Source organism: Beta vulgaris, chromosome 7 (genome assembly GCF_026745355.1).
Source record: "Beta vulgaris subsp. vulgaris cultivar EL10 chromosome 7, EL10.2, whole genome shotgun sequence".
Taxonomy (NCBI): Eukaryota; Viridiplantae; Streptophyta; class Magnoliopsida; order Caryophyllales; family Amaranthaceae; genus Beta; species Beta vulgaris.
Window position 1 is genome coordinate 16,889,260 of NC_079208.1, and position 27,952 is coordinate 16,917,211.

Consider the following 27,952-nt stretch of genomic DNA (forward strand, 5'->3'; position numbering starts at 1 on the left):
CCAATCCATAGTGAAATTACAAGATTGCCCTCCTATTCTTAGAAGGTTTCCCAAGCCAAAGGTCTCGGCCAACCCACACCTTGGGCCAGCCTGACAAGTACTTTTCACACATCCCAACGCCTATAAATAGGGAATAGTTCCTCATTTATTGGGGTAAGTATTTTTCAGATCAATCACTCATTACTAACCTCTAAGTTCACTAATTAACGGAGAGGTGATCCCGGAAACAACCTCGGGGTCATCTAACCCTCGTTTTTGCAGGCCTCGCAGCACTCTCTGAGTATCTGGTCGCACTTAACGGTCTTCAACCCTCATTGTTAACTAGCCCCCAATCTCATGAATTTTTTACACGAAACAGATTCAATGTATAGATTGGAAAATTTTCTTATACATTTGATCCTGCATGCACGATATCGAATTCACAAATTATTTAGAAAGACTGTGTAACTTTAACATTAAAATTAGACTAGCCTAGGCCCAATTCTAATAGAGAAGCCCAATCTTAATTTACACCTCCCTAACCACAACTTCTCCAGATGTAGCTGCATCGCGCAACTCCGTCGCATTTGTCAAATCCAACGCTATCAAATTCCGGCAATTCGCCACCAAAATCACCAATTCATTCCCTAAGATAACTTCGACCTTAACAAATCGATGAATCGGAGAGATTTAGCGCACGTTGAAGCAATAATGGAGAGAGAAAAATCGGGGATTCTAGGGTAAAGAGTTAAATCTAAAATCGAAATTGAGGATAACGAGTAATAATTGAAGGTAAGTGTTCAGAATGAAGAGGTTTTAGGGTTCTTTGATGTTTAGATTCGATTGAGTAGAATGATTTGCATACTGAAGAGAATGATTTCTTATCTTGTGGATTGTTGTTTTTGAGGAACTCGTCCTTGAGTAAACTCAATGCAAAGAGGCCAGAATTCGTGCCAAAGAAGCCGATTCTTGTCGCCAATCCTAGAGTGATGATTGTTCCTCCTCCTCCGCCGGCAATGGTTCATGTTTATCACTATTATTGATCTCCCCAGTTCAAGACCAAGGGAAGAAGTGTGAGGCCAAAATCAGGTCTTGAGAAAAGCAAAATTGAGGCGAGAAAGTTGTTGTTGTTTCTAATGCAGCAAAGGAGTTTGGTGCTTACACTCCTCCTGCTAGATTGTTGTCGTAGCTTCTTGAATGATTATAATGGTCACATGATGATTTACGTTGGTGACACAATGGTTGTTGTTTCTCACTTATTATTATTTTTAACATTTAGGAACCCACACATGTAATTGGAGTGACACTTTGTTAGTGATTATGGTAATTGTTAGTCTAGTATAAACACTAGACCAACTACAAGAGGGGAGGTGAATTGTAGTTGGGAGATTTTCAAACTTTTTGCAGATAAACTAATTTATGAGCTAATAAAGAGAAATGGCAATAAGGAAGAACACACGAAGATCCTTTTAACAAGGTTCTCTTCCTCAATTCTTTAGGAAGAAACCTTGCTCTTTTATTTATAATAGTTCTTACAACTTATTATAAATCAGTCCTCACTTAGTTCCTCTAGGAACCAGTTTCCAATCACCTTGCTCCCCCTGAACACGTGACTTTCCTCACTGACTTCAGAAGTGTTCTCTTTCACTCTTCTCTATCTCTTTCTCTTTTTCACTCTTGATTACAAGATTTTGTTTTCTCAACCCACACTCGAAAAGTATTACAAGAATAATTGCTTGAAGAGTAATAAAACCGAAAATAAACTTTCTTATAAAATATTACAAATAAATATGGGAAGTTGTTCAGAAATTCTGGTTCGTTAATGCGCCATATATAGGAGATCTTCAGCAGCTCCTACATTTGCTCCATTACATAGACGTGGGTGTTAGAACTCACCCATGATCTATCCGTTGATGCCATAATATCCACGCTAATTTTCCTCCACTAAACCCACGAACATCCAGCCACTTTTCCATAGTTTTAGCAGTTTGTTAGTTGTGCACTATCTTCTTAGGTAGTTGTAATAAATACATTTGGTTCTTTCCATTTCACAATTGAATTTTCTCCGTTATTATTATATATTTTGTCATTTAATTTCTTAAATATTTAGTAAATATATTAAAGTGGGCACCAATTATCTTAAATTAGGTACCAAATGAATTTAAATAGTCACTTATTGAAATATATTAGATGTTTAGCTTTGTGTTTTCTAAATTATTTATAGTAGTCCCATAATGGATTTAAATAGTTTCAAAATGAATTAAACTAGTAACTAATTAGAATTCCATTAGTTATTCAGCAATATTTTTCACTAACTTGAACTGTTCTGTTGTAAAATTGATTTGGACTCAAATTTAATTTAGGCCCTAAATGAATTTAAATTAGTCTCTTAATGAATTAAAGTAGTTTTTAATTGAAATATGTAAGGTTTACATTTTTTTCAATACTTTGTTAATTTTGTCATCGGTAGTGAGATTGAATATGAGTATAAATTAAAGTAATTAGCAAATGAATAGGTGATTAATTTTAACAAGCATCAAATGGATTATAGTAGTCTCTAATTTGAAGAAATCTAAAGTCATCATGAAATAGTGACTAATTGGCATATCATGGTCTCTAATTGACATATAACAGTCACTTAAGAACATAAAACTTACTAATCAACATAATTTGTATATAGAACATAAAGTTGAGTATCACTCTAGCATAATATTGCAAAATTACAACTAGTGGTAATTGTTTTGTTTGTACTTCTACTAATTACATAAAGTTCTACTTTTGTTCAAAACTAAATAATCATCATTGTTAGTAAGCAAATCAGTTTTTGTTCAAACTACTTTCTTGGAGAAGATCTAGTTGTTGGTCCGGATTCCTTCACAAGAGAGTTTTGCTTCAGGGGAGATGGTTTTCGCAGCTTTTGCAAAACTACAGTGGTTGTGTTGGGTACGTGTTGGTGTCTTTTTTATCTCATGCAAAACGATTGATTAGCTTCATCTGCTTGCTTGGTGGGAATTTAAGGTTGTTGTTTTTGTAGTTGTGGTATGTCGTGGAGCCCAAGTATACCCAAGTCATATGAGGGCATGTCTGCAATTGCTTTCTTAGTTGTTTGTAGGAGCTTCTCGATCTCATCAATTTGCTTCAACACTTCTGGATTTTCTAACAGTTGAGTCATTGTTGGTAATCCATCTTGTGCAGGTTCAAAGTTCTTTCTTGCACTCTTTTTGAGCTCTTCCAACCTTCTAGTGTGCATGTTGTAGCGAACATCGGTCATCCCCAACTTCAATTAAGCTTGATCAAAGGGTTATGCAGAAAATAAAAGTCAATAACATACAAAAACATTAGTGAAATCAGATTATACAACAAATTCATTTAAAGTGAAAACCAAATGATTTAAAAGGCTTACAAAAAAAAATAAAGTGGCACCAAAAGAACTTAAAGTGGTCACATAAGGAAGTAAACTAATTACTTGATGAATAAACTGCCGAAAAATCAAACAACTTTCAGATAACAAGAATCCAAATGACAATTCATTAGGAGAGCACTATTTTGCAATGAGAACTTGTTTAGCCTTATAGAAGAATTAGGGAAGTAGTGAGTAATTGAATTTTAAACTTCTCACTTAACAGATGGAGAATTGAGTTAAAGTGGTCACAAATAAACCTAAACAGGTTACTAAATGAATTAAAGTGGATACTTAATGCCTGTAATAGTTTCATTTGTATCTTGTTATTGCCCATACATTATAAAAGAGTCTCAGAAATAATAATAAGAAACTAATAAACAATCAAGTTATAGTGGATACTAAATTAATTAAAGTGATAACAAATAGACAAAAACTTACTGCAATATTGATTATCAACCAAGTTTAGGTTAAATGACTTAAAGTGATTCCAAAATGACTTAAAGTGGTCACAAATAAAGTTATAGTAGCTACTAATGTATCTAAATAATCCTCAAATGATTGAAATTCGTGAAATCAGATTTGTAGTCTGTAATTTTCATACATGAAAAAGTACTTAAAATATACTAACTTAGTATTAAATCAGCAATGGTATAATAATTTACAATGAATAGGAATTTAAAACTTAAAACCACACATAAAACAACATCAAAAACATAATAGTCTGCCATTTCAAATAAAAATTCTTCGACATTGTTGCTACTTCAGACCTACATATATACTAATCAGGAATTCATAAATTCCTAAATCAAATCTCATTTTTTTACCACACAACTCAACAACAATTGACAAATTCAAATTAAAACCTCAAAAAAGCAACAAATCATTTACAAAAAAAAAATCAAGCAAAATAAAACGATCCTTCAGAACTTTGAGCTTCACGTTACAATAAATCGCTCCAATAGTGAACACTGAGACACGAGCTACCTATAAACCAAAATTGCGCCAAAAAATATCAAAAATTCTCTGAAAATCTCATCAAAATTAAGCTGATAATAGATCAAGATAGTTTTACGAATAATTAGCTGAAATTTAGCTTCGAATTAGCATCTCGGAAACCCTAACTTGAGCAAATTTAACATATGCATGAAGGAACGAGCTAAGAACTCAAATTTTAACAATAAATCAGCTCGAAACTGCATAAAAAAAAGTAGTTTACTTACCTTTACAATTTTTGGGATTGAAATTCTTCAAAAATCGAGCGAAAATGTGCTTTAACGTCGCTAACTACAAGCTTTTTTGCATGTTGTTAGTTGAGTTTTGAATGTCCTAGCAAATTATCAGATAATGATGAGTGAAGAAAGGAGAGAGAGGAGATAGAAACGCGCATGGTTTGACGAGAGTGAAGAGAGCTAGAGGAAAGAGAAACGCACACGGTTATACACGGGCTGGTCAGCTCATATTGTTTGGACTTCGGCCTGCCTAATTATAATGTTATAACTAATTATTAGGCCCGAGCTATGCCCCGGGTAAGAAAAAAATTTATCTATTAATATAATATGTTATGATAATAACACTAAATACAACTTAGTCGAGTGCTTACGACTTTAGTATATATACTTGAGGTCTCGAGATCAAAACCCTATACTACACAAATTGTACATGGATTACATGAACTAAAACAGAATATATTACCTAGTTAAGGAAATATTAAGGAAAATCTTTCCAATGATGTCCTAAACCGATATATCCTTATAGTTTATGAAACCTCACCCTTAATTACAGAAGTTAAACAAATAAAAACACATCCATCGTCATCAACATAATATGCAGACAAATAAAGATGGTAGGACAAACAAACATACAAACAATGGGAATATTAGAAGGGAAGCAACAGAGGATGCAACACAGAAAGCGGTGGAGTTAAAAAAAAAAATGAAATGAATAAAAGAAATCTCAATAATTGAATGACAGACCACCCTCTTTCTCTCTCTCTTTCTGGTAAAGTGTACCCAGCTCACATCCACATAGAAGAAGAGAGAGAAAAAGAGAGATATTATAGTAGAAAACACTCTCTCTTCTCTCTTAATTCGTGAATTTTGTCACACCAAATTTCTTCTTGTCAAATTTTTGGAAAATCCCCACATCATGATAACTCCGTGATTTAAACTCCTCACTCACTTCTTCTTCCAATTTCTCTCTTTCCAATGCCTGAGACACGAAATTCTTCAGAATCTGTGAGTCTTTTACTTCATATTTTTTGTTAACTTTTGTTATTTTAGTTGTTAGATTTGTTGAGGTTTTCTTTCATTTTTATTGTAAATGTGTTTTTATGAAATGGGTATGTTTCCTTTTATTGCAATATTCTAGAATATGTGCTTGTTTATCTGTCTTTATGATTGGATTTGTTTAGGGGAAGTTATACGTAGAAATTCTTTTTTAGGTAGTAGATATATATATATAGAAGTTAAATAGATTGAAGGTGTGAAAACGCTGGGAGTTATGTTTGTTTTAGAAAGTGGAATTTGATTGAATTTTATTTGTTAATATATGGTTTTTTTTTTCTAGCCAATATTAGATCCTTAATGGAAAAGTCGAGTTGGTGTTTTTCTTTCTTTTCAGTAGAAAATGATTAGTTCAGAGGGTTTTTTTGACATTATTGTCTGTTGTTAATCAACAAAATGTTTCTATTGTGTTGTATTTGGCGTATTTTTGCATTTCAGTTGATTTCTTCTTGGATCAGCTGCTTTTCACTTAAGCATGTACATGTACTCTGCATTGTTGGTTAGTTTAGCAGTTTAACTGCTGATTAGTCTACTTTCTTTGTAGTACATTGTTGTCATATGCGGAGTTCGTTTTACTCCCTCTGTCTCATTTTGGTTGCCACAATTCTCTTTCTGGGTGGTCTGAGTCTGGTTGCATCATATTCTATTGTATTTCTCTTTAGTTTTTCAATTCCCTATAAAACTAGTGCAAAAATGTGTTTGTGGCAACGATAATGAGACGAAGGGAGTAGTAGATTTCGTTAATTGAGATTTTGGAAATTTGAGATTTGGTTAGTCGTAAGGTTCTAGACTGAGATATGTTGAGTTGGGAAGTCAATTGCTTTTATATCTGTCTCTTGTGCAACAGCTATTTGTTTAGATCATTTGTGAGAATGTGAAATGTAATGAAATATGTGATCATCATATAAGAACATTCAGGGATTATTTTGGGTGATTATTCAATAATTTTAAAACTTGTACATAACTATAGTGGAAATTGAACTAATTACATTAATTTAATGCATCTGACATTGCTCAAAGTGTCATTTAGAAATACTTTATAAGAAGGGCCTTATAGAGAACCTTACATGAAGCAAGTCAAAAGTGCAAACACTCGATACTGAATTGCTAGACATGCCTGTTCCTTGGTTCTTGGTGTTTTTGGATAAAGAATACTGTTTTTCTTGCTATTATTAGACAGCAACTCATGAACAAAAACTTAATTCTAATTAGATTAATTGTTTCTGCCCCGGCTCACTGAAATCGGCTTTCTTTCTATCTAAATGAACATGCTTTCATTGATGCTCTTTTCTAAGGATCAGTGACATCTTCTGATTAGAGGAAAAGGATCAGACCACATATCCATGAATTGATGTTCATGATGATATGCATCAGTTGTACTGCTCATTATGCAGTTCCTGTCAGTAGTTGTCATCAATATGCATCACATGCATAATAGAAAACTGATTCCAGGGTTCTATTGATGCTGAATATCTATAGTCTATGACTAACCTTAATATCTTAAACTGGCTTTTACATAGCGCTTGTTTCAATCTGTACAGCTATGTCTCAGGATAGGAGCACTGGCCCTTGATACAGAGGATACTGGAACTGATATATACAATAAACTGGGTCTAAGAGAGCCAGACAAAATGGGATTTAAAACACCAAGGTTCTTGTCACTTATATCCTCTCTTCTTGAGAATTCTGTCCAGAAGAATGAATTGTTGTTGGACACAGCTGAAATTGAAGATGTGTTCACTGCATTTCATGGTAGAAGTACCCCACCTGTTAGCATAAAACAATATATTGACCGAATGTACAAGTATGCTGGGTGTAGCCCATCCTGTTTCGTTGTGGCATACATTTATGTGGATAGATACCTCCAACAGACGAAGACATACTTAACTTCCCTCAATGTTCACCGGCTGTTAGTTACTAGTGTTATGGTGGCAGCAAAATTTATTGATGATTCGTAAGTACTTCACCACAATCTTCTGAATTTCATTTGTTTTCGTACATTCAAAAGTTGTTGTGTTGCATGATATTGTCAATACACTCATGCAAAAATCGGGATCATATCTATGTGCTGATAAAACTTTTGGTCATTTTGGACTCTAGGCAGTGAATCTGGACTGTATTGATGTAGTTTGTTACTTTCATCTTACATTTAAAGCGTATGTAAATTTATATCCGAAATGTAGTTGGTAGATTATATTAGTTTCCTGGAGAAATAGACATAAAGAATTATTACCAAAAAAAAGGCTGCATGTCTCGTTATCAAGTCATCAACTCACCGCAGTCAAATACAGCCTATCATCTGGCATGGGTGCTAAAACTGCTATGAAGCCTGGATACCCCTACTGCTTGCCGTACTTGTACTGGGGACGGGTAACGGAAAAGAAAAGGTCCCTAGAATATATCTAGAATGGTGGGGATGTCAGTTTCTGTTGGGAAAGGCTAGGGAATATGTCATGGACGTCTTGGGGATGGATCCAGAAGCGTAGGAATCCCCAGGCCTTGAAAAGAAATATGACTTAACTGAAATGTAGATTCTAGGCTCAGGCTACTCTCTCTAATCAGTGACTATGTATGGCTTTTAATCTTCTATAATCTTTGAATTTCTTTTGCGTACCCATGTCATACCCCGTATATTTCTTTTGACGTCTTGGGGATGGATCCAGAAGCGTAGGAATCCCCAGGCCTAAAAAGAAAAGAATTATGACTTAACTGAAATGTAGATTCTGGGCTCAGGCTTCTCTCTCTAATCAGTGACTATGGCCCTGTTTGGTTAACAGTGTTTTGCACCCAAAAGATAGTTTTTAACCCCATTTAGAGTTTTGACTGGGTCAAAATGCTAAGGAGCATGTTTGGTAAAACAGAGGTTTCCATAGAGTTTTGGTATCAAAACTCTAAAAATGAAAACGCTGCCTCAGGCAACGTTTTCTTTAGAGTTTCAGCCAATTTTTTTTAAGACTATTTTACCCATTTTGAATTATCATTAATGAATTATTAACCCACCACGACACCAAAAACCAACAATGACCCCCACCTGTGTTTCCACCACCGAGCGCCGCCACTACCTCACCGCCACCACTTGCCGACAGCAAGTCACCACTCCCACCAACCTCACTACCCCACCACCGAGAACAATCCACAATCAACCACAACCCAAATCAAAATCCCACAAACTACAACCACCCAAAACCGAAAACCCACAAACCACAACCACCCAAATCGAAAACCCACAATTAAAATTCGAAAACCAACAACCCACAACCACCACCCAAACCGAAAACTTACAACTCAAACCACCCAAAATCGAAAACCCACAACCCGAATTACCAAAATGATGGAGGAGAGATAGTAGGATGAAGATGTTGTGTGGCCTTGATGGTGATTGCATGGCCTTGATCGAGATTGTGTAGACTTGGTCTTGGTTGTATGGCCTTGATCATTTATGTGCCTTGATCGTGAGAAAGAGAATAGTGATGGAGGAGTGAGGAGAGAGTGTGGCTGTGTGGGTAGGATAATAGAATGAGGTGGTGTGGCAGGTGGGGAGTGATTTATATGGGTTAGATTAATAGTCTAAATTAGTTTTAATTAAGGGTAATCAAAGCATAGTTTATATTTATAGTAAGGGTATTTTTGTCATTCACATCATAAAAATATTTATCTGTTTTTATCAAACAGCTAAGTGTTACCGAACATATTTATATAAACAGCAGTCAAATCCGCAGTCAAATCCTCTGAATAAAAAGTTAAAACTCTAACAGCAAACTCTAAACTCTAAAAGCTAAACTCTAAACTCTGTTTGCCAAACAGGGCCTATGTATGGCTTTTAATCTTCTCTAATTTTTGAATTTCTTTTGCCGTACCCATGTCATACCCCATATTTTTAATTTTTTGACGTATTACATCCCTGTTCTTATATCTTTCGTATATCTGTCTCATAGTCTCAGTGTTAAATAGGCTTGAAATACCATATTAGCTTATAATAATCTAATGGAAGAGAAGCCTCTAACAAATAATTTGACCAAAACCCTCCGAGTTACAAATAAAGAGTGGAAGGATTGTACTCTGACGATCCTACTATTCCTGGTTTTCTACTTTGTATATGAAAAACTCTATAGAAAACGGTTCTATATAGAAAAGAAGAGTATAAAGACTACCTTATAACAAAACCACGGTTAGACTTTATTTACATAGTGTTTGGTATTTTTTATAGTAAAGAAAAAGGAAAGGAAGGGAAGGGAAGGGAAGAGAAGAGATGGGAAAGGAAGGGAAAAGAAGGGAACTAAACTTTCTAATGTTTGGTTAACAAGAAGGAATTTAATTAATTATATTTTTCCTCCCAAAATCCTCCAAGTTTGAGAGGAAAGATAGGGGAGATTGATTAGGTTTTCTTTCCTCTCACTTCCGTACCTTTCCAATAACATCCCTTGTAATTTTTTTACCAAACACAGGAAAAATCTCTCTTTTCTTTCTATTTCCTTTCTTTTCCATCTGTTTCCTCCATACCAAAGAACCAAACACTGATAATCTTTTCTTTTGACCAGCCTCTGCCTTCTCTCCAAAAGTTAAAAGACAAAAAGAGAAGTCTGAACTCCAAACTTTTCTCTTGTCCATTTTCGTCCACATTCTTCTTCAGAAACCTCACTGTACAATCCGGTATAACCTCACATACAACAGGCCTTGATAATTTCCAGTACTTTGAGAAGCTTCTCAAAGATGGAACCATGGGTTGGCGATTCCATTGATGATATTGCAGGAGTATTTCCAAGATTTTGCTACTTTTTTGTCCATTACCTCGGCTCCGTTTGGTAGGGCGTAAAATATTTTCAGTGTAAAATAATTTTCATGGAAAACAATTTACAATGGAAAACACAATTCCAAAATAAGTTTTCCGTTGTTTGGTTCGATGTAAAAAAAATGATGAAATGAAAGGAAAATGAAAGAGAAAGTAAGGAGGTAGTGAGAGGAGTGTACAAGAGAGAGAAGGAAAATAGTTTTCCCCTCATTTTGAAAGGAAAATGGTTTTCCATCTTTGGAAGAGAAATTTTACCCCAAGGGAAAATGGTTTTACACTCTTTTGCCAACCAAACAATGTAAAACTGAAAATAGAGGAAAACAGTTTTCCGGGAAAACGTTTTACGCCCTACCAAACGGAGCCCTCAGCAAAAGAGGAACTTTAGGGTCAGAATTAGCAGGGAAATTTTGGAAAAAAGATTTACACAAGCATGATGTGGCTCCAAATTTTGAATGTACATTATCTAAATTCTGAATGTACTCTGTTCTATTTTTGGATGTACACTATCCATGTTCTGAATATACAGTATCCTATTTTTGAATGTCCATAATCCAGTATCCTAAGCTCAAATAGTATACATTTACAAGTAAGATACACGCTCAAATAAATCAGAAGCTGATACACTGAAACACAATCTGTAATAGAAAATATCAGCAACTACACAAGTAACAGGCAGTTCTTATTGTTCTTGTGGAAGTTTTAGAACGTTAATTTCTCTCTTGATTGTTTTTGGTAATGCTACGTACAATAGGACCTTTCTAGACACATTGATTGTGTTCAAACTGTTGTATTGATGGATTGAAAAAATTTTGAGATGGATAATACTGCTATATAAAGTTTTTCCATCTGCACATTCTGAAAAGACCCGTTTTAGTTGCCTATGCATCTTTTTGACAAAAGGACGTCTAACATCTATTTTTGTTGTACAGATTTTATATACTTTCTAGCTTCTACAACCTTCCCAAAGCATCCAAGATGCTTGTTCTGGTTTTCGTACTGTCCAAATATCAGACTTCTATAGGTCGCATGTAGTTGCCTAGCTCATAACTTCTCTTTCTTGAAATTTAGGGCCTAGGAATAGTAAATGGGAGGAGTATCTTCTTTCTGTTCTAGTTCTTTTCTTATGGGTCTAATCAAGATAATGCAGAGGCGTGCAATTGATTATTTGATGAGATGATGATTTGATCAAGCGCTTGTTTTTAAGTTTACAATGGAAACATGTTTATACTTTATTAGTGCATCTTTTCTCCAATCTTCTGCTGGATTCATTAGCTTGCCTAGCTCTTGTAATATCTAGTCATGCTGCTGGAGCATCAGATATTTTCCTATACCGCACATTCACACGACTACTTGGTCAAGGATAGTGCAGGATAGTTCGTCCTCCCTTCTCACGCTGGTTGACGGTGGTGTGGTGGGGAATGGACTTTCGGTTCATGTACCTTACTAATGGAGCTTCTGAAAATACTTTTTAAGATCCTATGAAAATGTTTAATGTCATTTTGATTTTGCTTATTCTTCTTAGTATGCATTGATTTGGACCATGGATAATTATATCTAGATCAAAGACGTTGATGTGTTTACTGTTTAGCATGAGAAAGTTATTTTAATTCTTAATTTTATTCCTTATCCTAATGGTAAGAAAGACTATTGGCAAGACATCAACTCTCATAGTTTCTTAGTGCAGTATTTGCCATTTGGCAGTAGGCGAAAAGTTCAGGGGATCCGCACCCCAAACACCCTCACTTGGCAAGATTTAAAGCTAAGATTGAAAGTAAGAGCCTTCCCTTGTAATAAAGCGTTGCTTAGTACCTGGAAAAAGTTACTGTGAACAAAGTATTGTTGATGTGATTGCAATTTCACCTGTTGGGACTGTCTTATAAAAAGTAATGTACAATTGATTAATAGAATGTTTGACTCTCAGCCAGATAAATGACCATGACAGTCGTGGTTCAAACATGAGAAACAATCCAGATATGTCTTCGCTTAGCTGCATTGCCATGTTGGCTGATACAATTTTCTTTAACATGCAGATTCTTTAACAATGCATACTATGCCAAAGTTGGAGGAATCAACACTTCAGAAATGAACAGATTGGAGATGAAATTACTGTTTGGCGTCGATTTTAGACTACAAGTTAACGTAGAGACATTTAGGAGATATTGTTTGCTATTGGACAAAGAAGTTGGAGAATGTGAACTCGACTGGCCGATGAAGGCATGTTGGGTTAAAGAGAGTTGGTCTAGTAAAGACACTGAATTTCCACGCAAGACTCCTGTTGCCAGATGACCCAACTTGGTCAATCCAATTGTATTATCAATGAAGTGTATTAGTAGGAGTAGATGTGTCCCAAACCATGTACAGTCGTCCAGCATTGGCAGCAAAGCATAGTTTGAGGCATCGCCAATTATATGGAACGTCCATCTGTGAGCTCTTCAATCCTATCTGATTGTAATCACATGTCAAAAATATCGCTTCTTGTTTTATTTTCTTATTCCTCATATCATAAATTTTTTGCTACTCATGATTTCCTTCATTTGTAAAACTGTCATGAGATATAAATATATATATATAGGAAGGCGTCCACGAATTGTATTTTCTTTTCATTATATAACAGAGCATAGTTTTGATTTGTGTTTGTAATAGTTGTTTATATTTAATAGTTCCCTAGCTATCTCCCTTCTATCTCCTGCAGAAGAAGAAATTTCAGAATCATTCGCTCGACGGTGACTTGGGTTAGGCTTCCCCTACCATAGGTTGTCGGCGAGCCTCCCCTCCCTCCTCTCTGCTTCCTTCAATACCTCCCAGAACCACCGTTGCTGGTTGCCTATGGTATTTTAGATCTGATTCTGTGGTGGGTTTTCGTTTATCTTAGGTATTTTAAAATAGTTCTCTCCATTGTTATGATGGTTGTCGTCTCCCATTCTTTCGTTGTGGGTTACTTTCTCTCATTTGTTGTGGGTTATTCTCCTCCAAATGTTGGTGGGGTTGTCTTCTTTCATATCATTCATATCATTGGAGAGTTCATATGGTTAGTTGGAATGAAGATTTGGAGTTTCAAAATTATTCTGTGTTTCAAAGCTATACAAGAGATGGCTAGTGCTACAGTTGGAAAAGATGCTTTGACATTGAACAAAAATCACTTTGTAGTTCATACAGCGGGGCGGAAGCGATGCTATTAGTAGATTTATGAAAAAAAATTGATGTTTTAGATCTTATGTCTTTTTGTTATGGGCTTTGTAAGACCGTTTGGCGTATTATCAGTGATATATATCTTGCCTTTTTGGCTATAAAAAAAACATGGTTGTTTAACATTTAGTCAATGAAAATTAATAACTTATAGTCTCTATTGCATTACAATATATAGTTTGTTTTGCTTCCTAAAATATAATAGAGGCTCTTCGGCTAGGTGGTTATCTAATGATTAATATGTAGTTAAGAGAAGATCAAGGATTCACAATCTCTGTTACATGGGAATTTTCGAATGGCCTTTTTGATCTGATTATCAAACTATGAAGTCTAATAATCTAAGTTTTACTTCCAAGATTTCGAACAACTTATGAGAAACTCGAACCAAGATATGAATTTAATCAAGAACACTCCTGAACCTTGATTAAAGACTCTAAACACCCTTAAAATCACTCCTGAAATTAAGTTGTTTAACACTAAGTATTCAACACTCCTGAAGAATAATTAATGGTTTCAATTGTAAGCAACTAAGCACACAATCAAGAAGAATGAAATAACTCTAAAAATCTGTCTCGGTTTATTGAAGAATTCGAACCCCTTTATATAGGGTACAACCTATGCTACTTTAACTAGGAAAACATAAACTTATCCTACTCCTACTTTACTTTAGACTCCTAATTAGACTCCAAAAGATAACATGTACAAACCACATGTTTATTCCTATTATAAAATCTATCTACTACTAAAATTCTAACTTAACTATAATTCTAATCCTATTAGGAATCCTAATCCAACTAGGATTTGGATTTCTAACTTAACTAGAATTCATAAACTAATATACTCCTAACAAAACTAGGAGTTCTAATCCTACTAGGATTAGGAAACAACCAACCTCTTAATAATCTAAAATTTAAAACTCCTAAATTACATAGAATTCTAACAGATTTAGAATACTACATAATTACCATTTCTCATACGCATCATACTCCCCTTCTTCGAAAAAACTTGTCCTCAAGTTTATTGTGATCCATGAAATCATCCAAATCAAGCGTTTAGCAATATACACCATGAACATGTGGCGTCGTTCATCACCCTCTTCAGCTGCACAAAATCTTAGGTTTTCCAAACCTTGATTTGTCCCTAGTCGCAATTTATCCCTTCTAACAAACACATGTAAAACCTTGGGAAAACCACGATCATCAGCAACACTAGGCACCAAAGTTAAAGAAATATTAACTAAAGGCTCATATTTCTGCAAATCAACATTAGGTACCACTACTTCCTCATGAGAAACTTCAAAGTTCAAATCTTTATCCTTAGAACAAGAAAAAATTTCGATCTTTTCTTCATCCTCAACAATAGGAAGTTGTTGTTTTTCTTCATGTTGTCTCTCTTGAAGTTTTTGGACCAAATCATTCATTTCTTTAAACGTCGCCATTAGTCTAGCCAAGTTTTCTTTTTCCTCAGTTTGTGACTTTGCTAGTGCTTGCATAGCCATGGCAAGCTCTTCCATCTCGGATGTCATGGTTAAATGGTCTTTGATGGTTGCTACTCCTTTATTGAACTTCAAGAATGGATCTTGGACGTCAAAGATGTCATCTTGGACATGAAAGATTGATTCTTGTATGTAAAAAAGTGTAATCTTGGATGTATAACCACTTCTTGAACCTTGTTTTGTATCACCAACTAAGAACTCCGTAACTTCCTTAAAACAAATCCAAACCTTATGAAATTTTGACACAATCTAGATTTGTATGTTTTAAGATTCCAGTTAAAATTTCGTAGCCAAATTCGTTCTCAAGTTCTGGAAATCCTCGTTTTAATATCGCTGTTCTTGATTCCAGCGATTCTTGCACGACTTTAAAGAAGAGTCTCGAAACTTATCAAATCTCCTCGCAACTTTATGAAATTTTAACACAATAAACTAGACAGGATGTAGTCCAGTTTAGGATCAAAAATCATCAAAAAACTCGAAATATTCTGGGAGTTCGAGTCGTTCAAAGATCACCTTAAGTTCTTGCGAAACTGCCAGAAATTTTCGCCTAATGTCGAGGGCTGTTGCGGCTTCGTCTCTCGTCCAAATTCGATGAAATTTTAACACAATACTCTCATATATGTCTAATATGTGTCCACCAAATTTCACGTCAAAATTCGTCTTCTAGCTCTGATACCACTTGATCTGATTATCAAACTATGAAGTCTAATAATCTAAGTTTTACTTCCAAGATTTCGAACAACTTATGAGAAACTCGAACCAAGATATGAATTTAATCAAGAACACTCCTGAACCTTGATTAAAGACTCTAAACACCCTTAAAATCACTCCTGAAATTAAGTTGTTTAACACTAAGTATTCAACACTCCTGAAGAATAATTAATGGTTTCAATTGTAAGCAACTAAGCACACAATCAAGAAGAATGAAATAACTCTAAAAATCTGTCTCAGTTTATTGAAGAATTCGAACCCCTTTATATAGGGTACAACCTATGCTACTTTAACTAGGAAAACATAAACTTATCCTACTCCTACTTTACTTTAGACTCCTAATTAGACTCCAAAAGATAACATGTACAAACCACATGTTTATCCTATTATAAAATCTATCTACTACTAAAATTCTAACTTAACTATAATTCTAATCCTATTAGGAATCCTAATCCAACTAGGATTTGGATTTCTAACTTAACTAGAATTCATAAACTAATATACTCCTAACAAAACTAGGAGTTCTAATCCTACTAGGATTAGGAAACAACCAACCTCTTAATAATCTAAAATTTAAAACTCCTAAATTACATAGAATTCTAACAGATTTAGAATACTACATAATTACCATTTCTCATACGCATCACTTTTGCACTACTCTCATGCATAGTTTTAAAGAAGATTAAAGAAATATGGAAGCATGCAATTGACGCAAAAGAAAAGGCTAAGAGCGACCCAATGAGAAAGGACTTCGCTGTAAAATTGACTTATAATCCATTCCAGCAAAAAAACATCATCTTCTGGAATTTCAAAGTTTTGGTTACTTGCCTTGTCCTCATTTCAATCATAGTTTCTCCTAACCTATAAACAACCTATCAAACTATCTGGTCTTTCATAAGACAAGGTTTAAAAGTAAACAGAATGTTTCTTCACATGGATGGATATCAGTATGAGAAAAATTTACAAGAGACAGAAGCATATTACATTATAATATCAACACTATGGCACGCTATAACGCTATAATCTTGGACCCTTGAATTTGATCCATGTATTTGTACCAGACATGTACAGTAGCATTCGCAAGCGGGCCAGTCTGCAACATATGTCAGCTGCACACATTAACAATGGTTGAACTCAGAATCAGGAGATGAGCCACACCCCGGGGGGGGGGGGGGAATCAAGTTTCCCAGGCAGAAAACAGATAACAGGAGTCAAAATGTTGAGCTTCAAGAAATATGGGAAGAATAAATACGAGGGATCTCCTCATGCATAGAGGAATTTCTAATCCTGGATCAAATATGATATTAACAATACATATGATTCATTCAATTGTCACCCTGATAGAATACAGCTATCGACAAAGTAAACTTCAGAAGAAAATATGGGATGTGAAGTGCTGGAGGTTGAATCAAATACTAATGGAAAAATAAAGATCTTCAAAGCATCCAAAAGATATCAGAAGAATGATCACGGACAAAGAAAAAGATAGGAAAAAGAATTTTTTTAAAAAGAGTCAGGAAGTTCTGCATAAGAAAAGGAAAAGTGACATGCTCTGCATAAACAAATTCATCTAAACCACAAGAACTAATGCTTTAAGATCGGAATGGCCATGTCAAAGATAAAGGGGAAACATGAGAGTGACAAAGATTCCAAGATTTATAGAAGAATGTAACTAATGGACAAAGGAGGGTAAGAGCGTGCCAATGGCTGTAAAACCTGCAGTAGCAGATATGCTGCACTATGATTCAGTCACACTACGAAGTATGGACCCCATATGGAGAGCTAGCCACTCAGACTATAATTATTATGAAATATATTTGCCAATATAGTTATAAGTTATAACTAACAGGGGGGATAAGGCCTCTAATACCCTTGTTTAGCAAACTGTAGTTATACTCTGGGTAATGAGCAGTGACGACATTTCTCTCTGTTAATTGCCTAACTTTTAGGCCATTAGCTGGGCTATGTATTTAATGGTATAGAATTTCAGAGCAAGTATTTGAAGTTTACTTTTTGATTCTGAGTTATAATCAAAGATATCCAAGTTGTATGAGATAATGCTTACTAAAAATAGCGCAATAACACCATAAGCGAAACCAAGAATATATTTTACCATGCACGAAGTTTCCGACAATTTAATGCCTTGGCTGCAGCTTCAGCAAAAACTTGTGCAGCCTCTGCTTCAGCTTCTGCAGCTTCAGCTTCCCTTGCTGCCTTTTCAGCTTCCGCAATAGCAGCTTCAGCTTCAGCAACTGCTCGCGCAGCCATGGCAGCAGCTTTATGAGGTGACATGCTTTTCAACTTCTCCAATTCTGCAACAACCTCCGATCTAGTGAAAATTTTAAGTTCCTTGTTTTCTGGCCTAGGAAGGTCCTTATGTTTGCTTTCCGATGCATCTCTTATATTCTCAGACGAAGGTAAGCTTGCAGAAATCCTATACCTGTGCTTTATCTGGCACAGTTAAAATGAATACCAACAGTTAGTGGATTCATTCACACAAAGTGGCTAAACCAGTACAACTATAAACAGAACCTGACATTTAACATGTATCCCATTGGACGTGGATGCTCACAAAAAATCTTTCGAATATTTAACAAGTGATGCAAATCCAGGTCAGCCCTAGAAAATGTATCAATTAGGGGTATTAAAAGCTTAACTCTGGCATCTGGCCATCAAACAGAGAAGTGCTACAGTGAAACAAAGCAATATAAACAAAAGACAACAGGATGTCAGAACCTAAACGAACTAATGGAGACATTCTCAAACAAAAAAAACAAAGCATTCACAGAAATCCTTATAAGAAGACACCGAACTTGAACTGAAAATGCAATTGATAGCTTCGCACGACCAAAAAACAAAGAATCAAATTACGCATTTCAATGCACATATATGCACTACATGCAAACACTAATATCATAGATAAAGTAACCTCACATCTTATTTGTATATATATTTATTTAGTCATTATCGCCTTCAGCAGTCTCCACAGTTTAACTACATTTAAAGAAGCCCATGGTACTTTATAATCTAGCCTTAAACTTTTTAGCTTTGAGGCGAACAGTAAAAGGCATTGAAAGAAACTCCGAATGCGAACAAACCGGAATGTGCAGCTTAGTCAAGTAGAATATGACAGGCAAGCAACTCAAATTCAGAAACTATGTGTTGCTTGTTGCCAACTATAGACAAGTACCCCTTTCTAATACAATCATGTCTTCCTACAAGAACTCATTTTCAACAATCCTCACCTTCAATAATTGGCCGCTTGATGTCATGAACTTCAATTTTGAACCCAATAATTTACTGAGATTTGGAGGTGCCCCATGCCGCTCCTACCAGAAAAAACATGTAATAACACCAGTAATATGTTAGAATTATCAACTCAGAAGCCTTCCCATCACAGACATAGATAATTTTGCAGCAGCTCAAAATATTTCTGTGTAGAGCATATAAGCAATATATACAAGATGCTTCCAAATACAGATTATTATAGTAATGGACAGCACCAAGAAAACAAATAACCAAAGATAAGGGCAATTTCCGTTTTAAAGATAAGATTTGATTCGATTCGATTCCATATTAGGATTCCTATGACAGTTGGATTCTCTTAACTCTACTGACTACACTCATTATAACATCCGATTTCCCAAATAATTACACCCTTTGTCCCTAGATTACTTCTCTAATTTTTGGTTGTGTGGAGATGATGAGAGACAAATTGGTGCGCCAAATGTAGTGGGTGAGAGAGTATAATGGTGGATCCTCAGTCATTTTTTGTATGGAACGGTATAATAGAGACATTCCAAAGAGGAAATGGGGCAAACAAAAAGGCACAGGGAGCACCAAGCAACGATTAAACATTGAAAATATTGCCCGAAACCAGTGACACGTCAAGACCATGGTCCAAACGTGCACTCGTGTAATTTTGCACAAAGGTACCCGTAACATTCAAGTTCTATGGTTAACCACTTGCTCCTTTGACCAAGCTTTTTTATTTGAAAAAATCCACAATATCCATTGTTCACAATATTGCTTTGCCATTTAAAACTCATTCAAACAAAGAACTGGGTGGTAGATTGATAACAAAAAATCCAGAAGGTTGAATGGAGAAAAGGAACTTTTGCTGAATTAGCATAAAAAACAGGTGGCTTTGGATGGATCTCTTGGAAAGCATTTCAGCTTATTTTAGAAAGAGTTTTATGCATTACCCAAATTTGTGTTCATATTAGCATGCCGGACTTAATTTAACAGATCAAAAGTATTCGAAGAATCTGCGTTGTTGGCGAGTCGAGTTGAGCAACTCGATACTCGACTCGAAAACTCGTGAGAAGCTCGAAAACCCATTTATCAATAGCAATATACCTAAATTCAACAATTTTCTACCTTAGGGTTGCTTTTAACATGAGACACTTGCAAAATACTTGAAATCTACTCAGTCAAAACTCGACCCGGTCAAAGCTCAACTCAGTCAAAGCTCGGTCAAACTCAACTCGAGTGAGCCCGACTCGAAATGCTAACGAGTCGAGCTAGCTCAAACAAAGTCGCATCATTTACACCCCCTACTTTGCACAATTCAACGGCTAGCGCAATAAAATAATTATTCAAACCTGGGTCCACCAAGAATGTGCAGATTCTTAATTTCATGTTTACTCGTCATGTATCACTTTCTACTTTTTACTAAAAAAAAAGCCTCGTTACTGATTGGCAGCACTAATGCCCCACAGGCCACAAGTACACCCTGTGCGGGCTTTACCTAAGTTAAAGCCAACTTCTTTACCATGGCTCCTTCCCTTTTTCCTTGACTTAGGAATGACTTCTAGATCATGGCTTGCCCTCCCCTTCTCACCCCCTCTCTTCTCTCTGTCTCCTTTAATAGCCAGTTATCTGCTGGAAATTAAAAAGTGGTGGCAGAATGGCTGGCATCCACCAGCTGGTGGAGAACCTTGAAGATAAATATATGGAAAAAACTCACAAACGGTGGTTTTGTTGAGCAACACAGAGTGACTATAAAAATGGTGGCGATCCAGGTAATTTGAAGGTTGGGTTAACTACGGCTGGTTACGGCTTCTGTGCCAGGAGCTTCAGTTATGAGGAAGTTGGGTGGCGACATGGAGGGACCATCACAATAGGGTGCCAAAGGTGATGCTCAATGAGATAAGTGAATTCATTAGGACATTTGTAGGGAGCATTTGCTGCTTGGTCCACATGCTCTGCATCAAGGCTTGAGTCTAGTAAAGGAAATAGAGGAGCAACAAATATGAAACAAGTAGGGCATGTGTCTATGTTTTCTGATTTAAATCCCAATAATTCTCCCTCTAACAGGGTATTGTTTTTTACTGAAAATACTCACTCCATGGCCACTTTGTCAGCCCAATGTTTAAAACCCAATAGCCCCAACCCTCAACTCACCCATCATCCCGATTCAATTAATGAGGTAAGTTATTTGGTTTCTGGGCTTACTCACTCCAGGCCCATCTGTCCATCCCTAGCTCTCAAAGCCAATCACTCCATTCCTCATTTCAATTTTTAGCCCTACCTATTTTCTACAAATTTCACCCATTTGTCAGCTACAAATTAGAAGCAATGCTCAGAGAGCAGAGCTGTTGCTTCTTTGTAATAAAAAATCTTCAGCAGAGACGGCAACCTTGTGTTTATAAACTCACAATAGTGATGAGATCAAGAATGAGAGACGAAGAGAAAAATTATATTATCTCTCTCCTCGAGCCTTAAAATGTAGAAGTAATTTTTCTAGGAGGGTGGGGGGATGCAGTTAAGAAACAATCCATGTATCACAGTTGGACAACAATTTTAGCTGTTAATGGAGATGGTTCTGTGGGCAACTTTCCAATCTGAAACGCTTAGACAAGCAGAGCAGCATTTAGCACATAAACTTAGATTCATGAGGTTGAAAACTGATGGAAAATAAATAAGGCAAACATTAGAAAGGAGTAAGAGGGAGGCGGGGAGCAATGCCGCAGTTCATGGAGCCTGGAGGTAGTGCGGGTATGCAGTTGGGCTTGAGCTGAAAAAACTGAAGATGCAAGAAGAAAATTGAAAGGAGAAAAATAGAGGAAAACAAAGACGGTGTTATGTTTTTTGACTACTAGAGCCAATCTGCACATTTCCTTAATTCAACAACTTAACCAATGCAATGTAAAAATAATTAATGTTAAGAGTGTCAATTACAACAAAGAGCATAGCATATTTTCTATTAGTATTTTCAAATTTGTTTAGGTTTGTTTAAGTGCGATTAGGAATCCTTGTCATACGATTTTATCTTAAAGAAAACGTGTGTAAAGATAAGTTACTAGAGTCGGTGGCACGAATCACGTCACTGACAAGGACATTGATGAGGACATTGTGTTAGTTATTAGTCCTAGGCGGTTAAGTATTGTTTAAACCGTGTGCTTAGTGTTTTATTAGCATTAAGTTTGTAAAGCTATATAAAGCTTGCTCTTTCATTAATAAAATTCAGTTAGTTGAATAATTTACGAATCTGTTGGCATAAATCATAAACTTCGGCTTGTTTCTTGTGACTTAGACATCAAGAAAACCCTCAAAACCAAGAACCCAGACTTCAGAGTACTATCCTTGCCTACTTATAACTGATTTCGTGCAACAATCAATCATAAAAGTCACTTAAAGATCGAAAGTTGGATTTAGTTTTGCATCAAATCGGTATCACAGCAGAAGATTCTAGCAGCGCATGTAAGGTATTTCTCGAAATTTTTCTTGATTCCTTGGAAAGAAGACATCTTGATCTTTCCACATTTCAAATTTCATAAAATTTGGATAATATGGCAGATCCTTCGTTCTAGGCTACTACTCCTAAGTTCGACGCTGAAGAAGAATCACGCACACTGGTTCTTGGAAGAGCCCTTTGTGTAAAGCCGAGTGAGGATCCAGGCCACGAGCAGCGTGAAAATCTATTTCAGTCCCGGTGTTTGATCAATGGTACTTCCTGAAACTTTATTATTAACTTTGGCTCTTGCACTAATGTTGTAGCTTTGTCGTTAATGATTCTTTGAAGCTGCCACACAAGACCATCTCAAGCCTTACAAGTTGAGTTGGTTGAGTGATGAATGCGATGTAGGGGTGAATAAAAGGGCACTAGTTTCTTATCGTGTTGGGCACTATGTGGATTGTGCCTATGACAACTTGCTCGTTCTTACTTGGGCGGCCATGGCAATCAGATATAAGCGACGTGCATCATGGGCGTGAGAATGTACTTGGTGCTTGCGGGAATGGATCGTGTTGAATTGAAACATTTGCCTCCTAGGTGTGCTGCTGCCCCTACGCAGGTATCACGATGCACTCCAATACCTGCTGAATTACATGCGTGGGTTACCTCATGCCGAGAAGAGCTGCTGGACGTGCCGAGTACAAAGAAAGAGTGGCGTGAGAAGTTGCTCCATATGCATCATGTCCCAAGTTTACAAGACGGTGATCATGTTTGGCTCACCGTAAGTGCACAGAAGCTGCATGTTCATCATAAGTACGGTGCACCAGTAGACGACGGTCCATTCAAGGTTGTCAAGAAGCTCCGATATGAAACCTACAAAGTTATTCTTGGAAATGGTATTTGCGCTACATTAGGATCAACGATTTGGTTCCGTATTTTGACAAAACTTGAGACAAGTTTCTTTTGGATGATGAGAAATCGAACATGATCCCATCCTTTTTGAAGAGCTCTTAAGACTCCTAGTAGCATCCTACTTTTTCTACATATCCTAGAGTTTTATTTAAATTAGGTCTTTTATAAAGATTCCAAGTTACAATGGAACTCTTAGAGTCGTACAAATCTTTTGCTTACAAGGTTTTACTAGTTCAACTAAACTAAGTTTTACTTATTATAAGCTATAGGAGTCTTCAATTTCTCTCTTGTGTTTTCAGATTCGTTTAGGTTAAGGATTGTTTAAACCTTGTGTTTAGTCTTTTATTAGCATTAGGTATGTTATGCTATTGTTTCTTGTGACTTAGACCTCAAGAAAACCTCAAACCGAGACTTTTGAGTACTATCCTTGGCTACTTTTAACTGATCCTGTGCAACAACCATAAAATTCACTTAAAGATAGAAACTTAGGGTTAGTTTTGCATCAAATTCCATGTTTGAATTTGGATAAGTCATTACTCCACAAGGACCTATATTCCACCAATGAACGAGAAGAGGAGCTACTTATAAGAGGGTTGGAAAAAGAAAGTTAAATTTTCACATGACATATGACAGTAGAATAAAATCTGACTTAAAGCAATAAAATTGTCCATAATGGTATAAAATTCAGCATATCGAGAAGTTAGATTGCACATGAGTTAAAATCCATACAAGCAAGTTTGTTAAACAGTTATATTACCAGCCACTAACAACGAAAGCTAAATGAAATAATATTTTTAAGTACAGCAAGGATTGTAAAGTGTCAACCAAGGAGGAATCTCAATACCTCTATGTACATGGCAATTGCATTCCTGTCAGAACCCTTAGGCTCCTTTAGAGTTGTTATAGCCTCCAATATAAGGTTATCCAGCCTAAACAAAAATGAAGTAGAGAATAAGCTTCAATATAGAAATATTTAAGTTCATATTAAACAGACTGTAAGCTGTGCTAAGCTTGGTTTCTAAACACAGCATTGCATATATAACTGCAGTCATTGCATTTATCGATCTTTCAATATGATATTTTGAGAGAAGGAAAAGTAGCTATTTATATATCTAGCTCAGTAAGGATTTCAAGAACTAACAAAAAGAGTGAACCTGTAAAGGAATGAACTACAAAGTTTACACTACACCCCAGTCCAATTTACATTAATTCTCACTGACAACGGCTTATAAAATATTTTCAAGGACTTCGGGATTACAAAAGCAATTTTAGTCCACTATTCATTACGCATAGAGGAAATGAGTAGAGACATCTCCCAAATTCCAAAATTGCAACGCCAATTCTTTCTTTATCTTAGACAAGCATCCAAGACAACTATTACTAGCTCTATCTTAATAATATCGTATTCCACGGGATTATTCTTGCATATTAGGTTATAATAACATCACACTTCAAACACCAAGATACACAAGAAAGCAAACAAGTTGGCAAACTCATGCCCAAAACGACTATGACCTTGCATAAGTTTTCTTTGAATCAGCAACCTGAACTGCCTCACAGGGTGCACCAACAGGTTTAGCTTCGGCAGAATTTTCATCACTTCTAACCTTGTTCTCCACTGAAGGCTTGTCATCAAGTTTGGGAATCTGCGGATTCCTCTTAAGTGCAAGCCTAGCTTTTTCACGAGATCCTAGGCCACTCAAAGTCACATTGATATTCCTCCACTTATCCTGTCATAAATAATTATAATTGTACTATATTATATCACAAGTGCAATTCAAACAGAAAGGAAGATTGATTCAGGCTGAAGCAAAACTTGCCCTACCTTTATCAGTTTCACGATGTAACAATATTTGTAAATTCAAACAAATGAAATTCCTCAAGGAATCAACAGCATACCTTAAGATCCACATTAGAACGGGAGCGTAGTACGTGGCTAAACTCTGGATCTCTAAGTATTGTTTGCCATTTACCAGCCCCATGCTTGCGTACTCCAGCTTTGAGCGCTGTTTCTTCTTCCGCTGTCCACTTTTGCTTAGGAGCACCCATTAGCAAGAATCCAAGACTCTTTACAAGGAAACATCTGAAAACATATAAGGTAATTAGAGGCTGCTCAAAGGGCATATGGCAGTGCTGCAAAGTCCACAGCACTCAAAAAATTCCTAAATTTTAAGGCGATAGTTCACACTGCTAACCATCAGTAGTAATTGATATGACTGCACCTCATCACAAAAAGTATACTTGTAAGATTCATGTCAAGATGGAAAATAAATCATAAAGGTTACAAGAGCAATGTAGGTTAGCAATGTGGAAAACTAGGAATGTCAAAATCCTTCTACTAGCCAAAATTTGACAATAAACATTTGGAAGACAAGATCTACAGTATATCTAAGTTCTTAACTAAGGATAAACTAGTATATCAAAATCAGAGACGAAGGATAGTATTCATTACTGGAACTTTATTCTCTGAAGATAAGAATGCGACGACCACTACATATAGGCCTTTGCCCTGCTTAAGATGTCCGTGTCCTTCACCAATTTGTAATCATATACAGCCAGTAGGCATTGAATTACAAAATTTTACATGAAAGTAGGGGAGGTGACGTTGCAAAACAGTAAGAAAATCCTTGGACAATAACACCCAGCAGAAGCTTAAAAAACAAAGCAACTCATCTTTAAATCTCGTTATGTTACTTCTTGCTTCACAATTTTAGCTTTATCATGGCAGTAAATCTCCGTCCTATACTCCTATATAGTCTAATCAAGAGAGATAGATAGCTGCTCCTTTCTACTATATCTAATTAGAGATAAACGTAAGGACATACATATAAACCTTACTCGGTAAATACAAAAAACAATAATACAACAAAATATCTCATCCCAAAACAATTATGGTAGTGTTGAGATAGTCATGGATCTGGCAATCACCCTTGAGCTCTTTAAATCCAATATAGCAACTATAAATTCTTAAATGAGAAGCTCTTAGAGTAAAACCGTCTCACTCATTATCTTAAAGAGATCACTTTTTATTTAGGCTACTTTTCAAGTAAACCCTCTAACTGAAATACTCTCAAAATTCTCACAAACAAAATATCATGATTTCCTACAACCAGACTCTGATCAGAAGAAACAAAAACCAAATTTAGATTCTTACAACGACCCAGAAATCATCTTCTGGGTGCATATAACTCCGCAAAGTTACAGAGATTTATAAAAACTATAATTAAAGAGAATGAATTCAATCAAACTATATATATAGATATCAACAAGAAAAAGAAAACAAGTGTTAATTGACCCACCAAACTGCATCAAAATTAGACAAATCGAAAAAATAAAAATCAAACAAATTGAGTAAAAAACATGAGAGAACAAAGGCATGAATTTGTGAAGAAAGATGAAATTGAGATGAGAAAACAAAAGGCAACGTATCCCATCAAAAGAAATCGCTGAAAAGATGAAAACTTGAACAAAACAAAATTTAAGATGACATACTATAATTTACCTAAATACAAAGGGAAATTTGACAAGGAACAGGTTATAAGAGATGGAGGAAACACAAGTCAATCAGAGTGCTTGAAACAATTGGAAGCAGTGCGGCCATGGAGATTTCCTTTGTTGTTTTTTCTGTTTCTTCTTTTTATCTTTTTTTAATTTTGGGCCTTCTTTATTTTATTTTTCCTCTCTTTTGGTTTTACTTCTATTATCTTTGGTGGTTGTTTGATTCACTTTTCCTGTCTCCCTCCTCTCCTCTTCGGAGTTAAGGATACAAGAGGGGACTGAACTTTGACATTTGTTCTATTTAGAGTACTCAAACCAAATTTTTGTTACTTTTGCTATTAACTCTAATAAAATAATAAAAAATTATTTTTGCATGAATTTAATAGTTCTTCCTCTCTCCTCCCCCCATAAACACCAAATCCACCACCTCCTCCCACAATTCGACTTCCAAAAATACTCCCACAACTCCAAAACCACCATCTTCTAGTTTTCCGGCAATGTCCTCATCTCAAAACCACCTTTTTTCTCATTTTCTCTCTCCTCTCTCTCACCTCTTCCCTCTCAATCTCGCCGAAAAACCACCTCCTCCCCAGCAACCGTAAACTCCAACAAGATGACCAACTCTTCTATGAAAGTTGGCGGTATTCCTTCGAAACTAACCAGGCACAACTCATATCAAGAACAAATGAGCCACAGCCCACCCCAAGTGAGGCACAACTCATATCAACAACACCAACAAATGATCCACAATCCACAACAACAACACCCACAAAGAGAACCCCAAGAAAGAAAATCACAATCAACCCCAAGAAAAAGAAACTGACCCAAGGCCCAAGAAGAAGAATGACCCTAAACAACCCATCCCCTCTAGCCCACCCCCTCTCAGCCTGCTGAAACATAGTCCAGCTAACTCATCTCCTCTGAGCCCACCCCCTCAGAGCCGACTTAAACACATCCCACCCAGCCTAACCCCTTTGAGCCCACCCCTTTAGAGCCCATTGAAACACATCCCACCCAG

The 27,952-nt window shown here is 36.0% G+C and overlaps 2 protein-coding genes across 2 annotated transcripts; one reads left to right on the forward strand and one right to left on the reverse strand.

Moving 5' to 3' along the window:
- Window positions 1–5,294: 5,294 nt before the first annotated feature.
- On the forward strand, window positions 5,295–13,093 carry LOC104898853 (cyclin-P3-1). The gene is made up of 3 exons (XM_010685966.4): window positions 5,295–5,616; window positions 7,206–7,618; window positions 12,484–13,093. Exons 1-3 carry the CDS (start codon window positions 5,587–5,589, stop codon window positions 12,737–12,739), a joined length of 699 nt encoding a protein of 232 aa, XP_010684268.2. The 5' UTR covers window positions 5,295–5,586; the 3' UTR covers window positions 12,740–13,093.
- A 3,473-nt stretch (window positions 13,094–16,566) lies between these two features.
- LOC104898852 (telomere repeat-binding factor 1) lies at window positions 16,567–27,146 on the reverse strand. Its single transcript, XM_010685965.4, has 7 exons — window positions 26,939–27,146; window positions 25,336–25,519; window positions 24,952–25,166; window positions 24,281–24,365; window positions 19,091–19,174; window positions 17,959–18,296; window positions 16,567–16,954 (listed from the first exon to the last, which is right to left on the reverse strand). The coding sequence occupies exons 2-7, from the start codon at window positions 25,483–25,485 to the stop codon at window positions 16,951–16,953; spliced, it is 876 nt and encodes a 291-aa protein (XP_010684267.1). The 5' UTR covers window positions 25,486–25,519; window positions 26,939–27,146; the 3' UTR covers window positions 16,567–16,950.
- Between the last annotated feature and the right edge of the window lie 806 nt (window positions 27,147–27,952).

Bases quoted from the DNA above. Each gene is read 5' to 3' on its own strand.
- LOC104898853 (XM_010685966.4), top strand. From the start codon at position 5,587: ATGCCTGAGACACGAAATTCTTCAGAATCT. The intron at 5,617-7,205 runs GTGAGTCTTTTA...CAATCTGTACAG, and splicing joins CACGAAATTCTTCAGAATCT to CTATGTCTCAGGATAGGAGC. The intron at 7,619-12,483 runs GTAAGTACTTCA...TTTAACATGCAG, and splicing joins GCAAAATTTATTGATGATTC to ATTCTTTAACAATGCATACT.
- LOC104898852 (XM_010685965.4), bottom strand. From the start codon at position 25,485: ATGGGTGCTCCTAAGCAAAAGTGGACAGCGGAAGAAGAAACAGCGCTC. The intron at 25,167-25,335 runs GTATGCTGTTGA...TATTTATGACAG, and splicing joins GTTCTAATGTGGATCTTAAG to GATAAGTGGAGGAATATCAA. The intron at 19,175-24,280 runs GTATTGAGATTC...TTTTTCTGGTAG, and splicing joins CAATTGCCATGTACATAGAG to GAGCGGCATGGGGCACCTCC.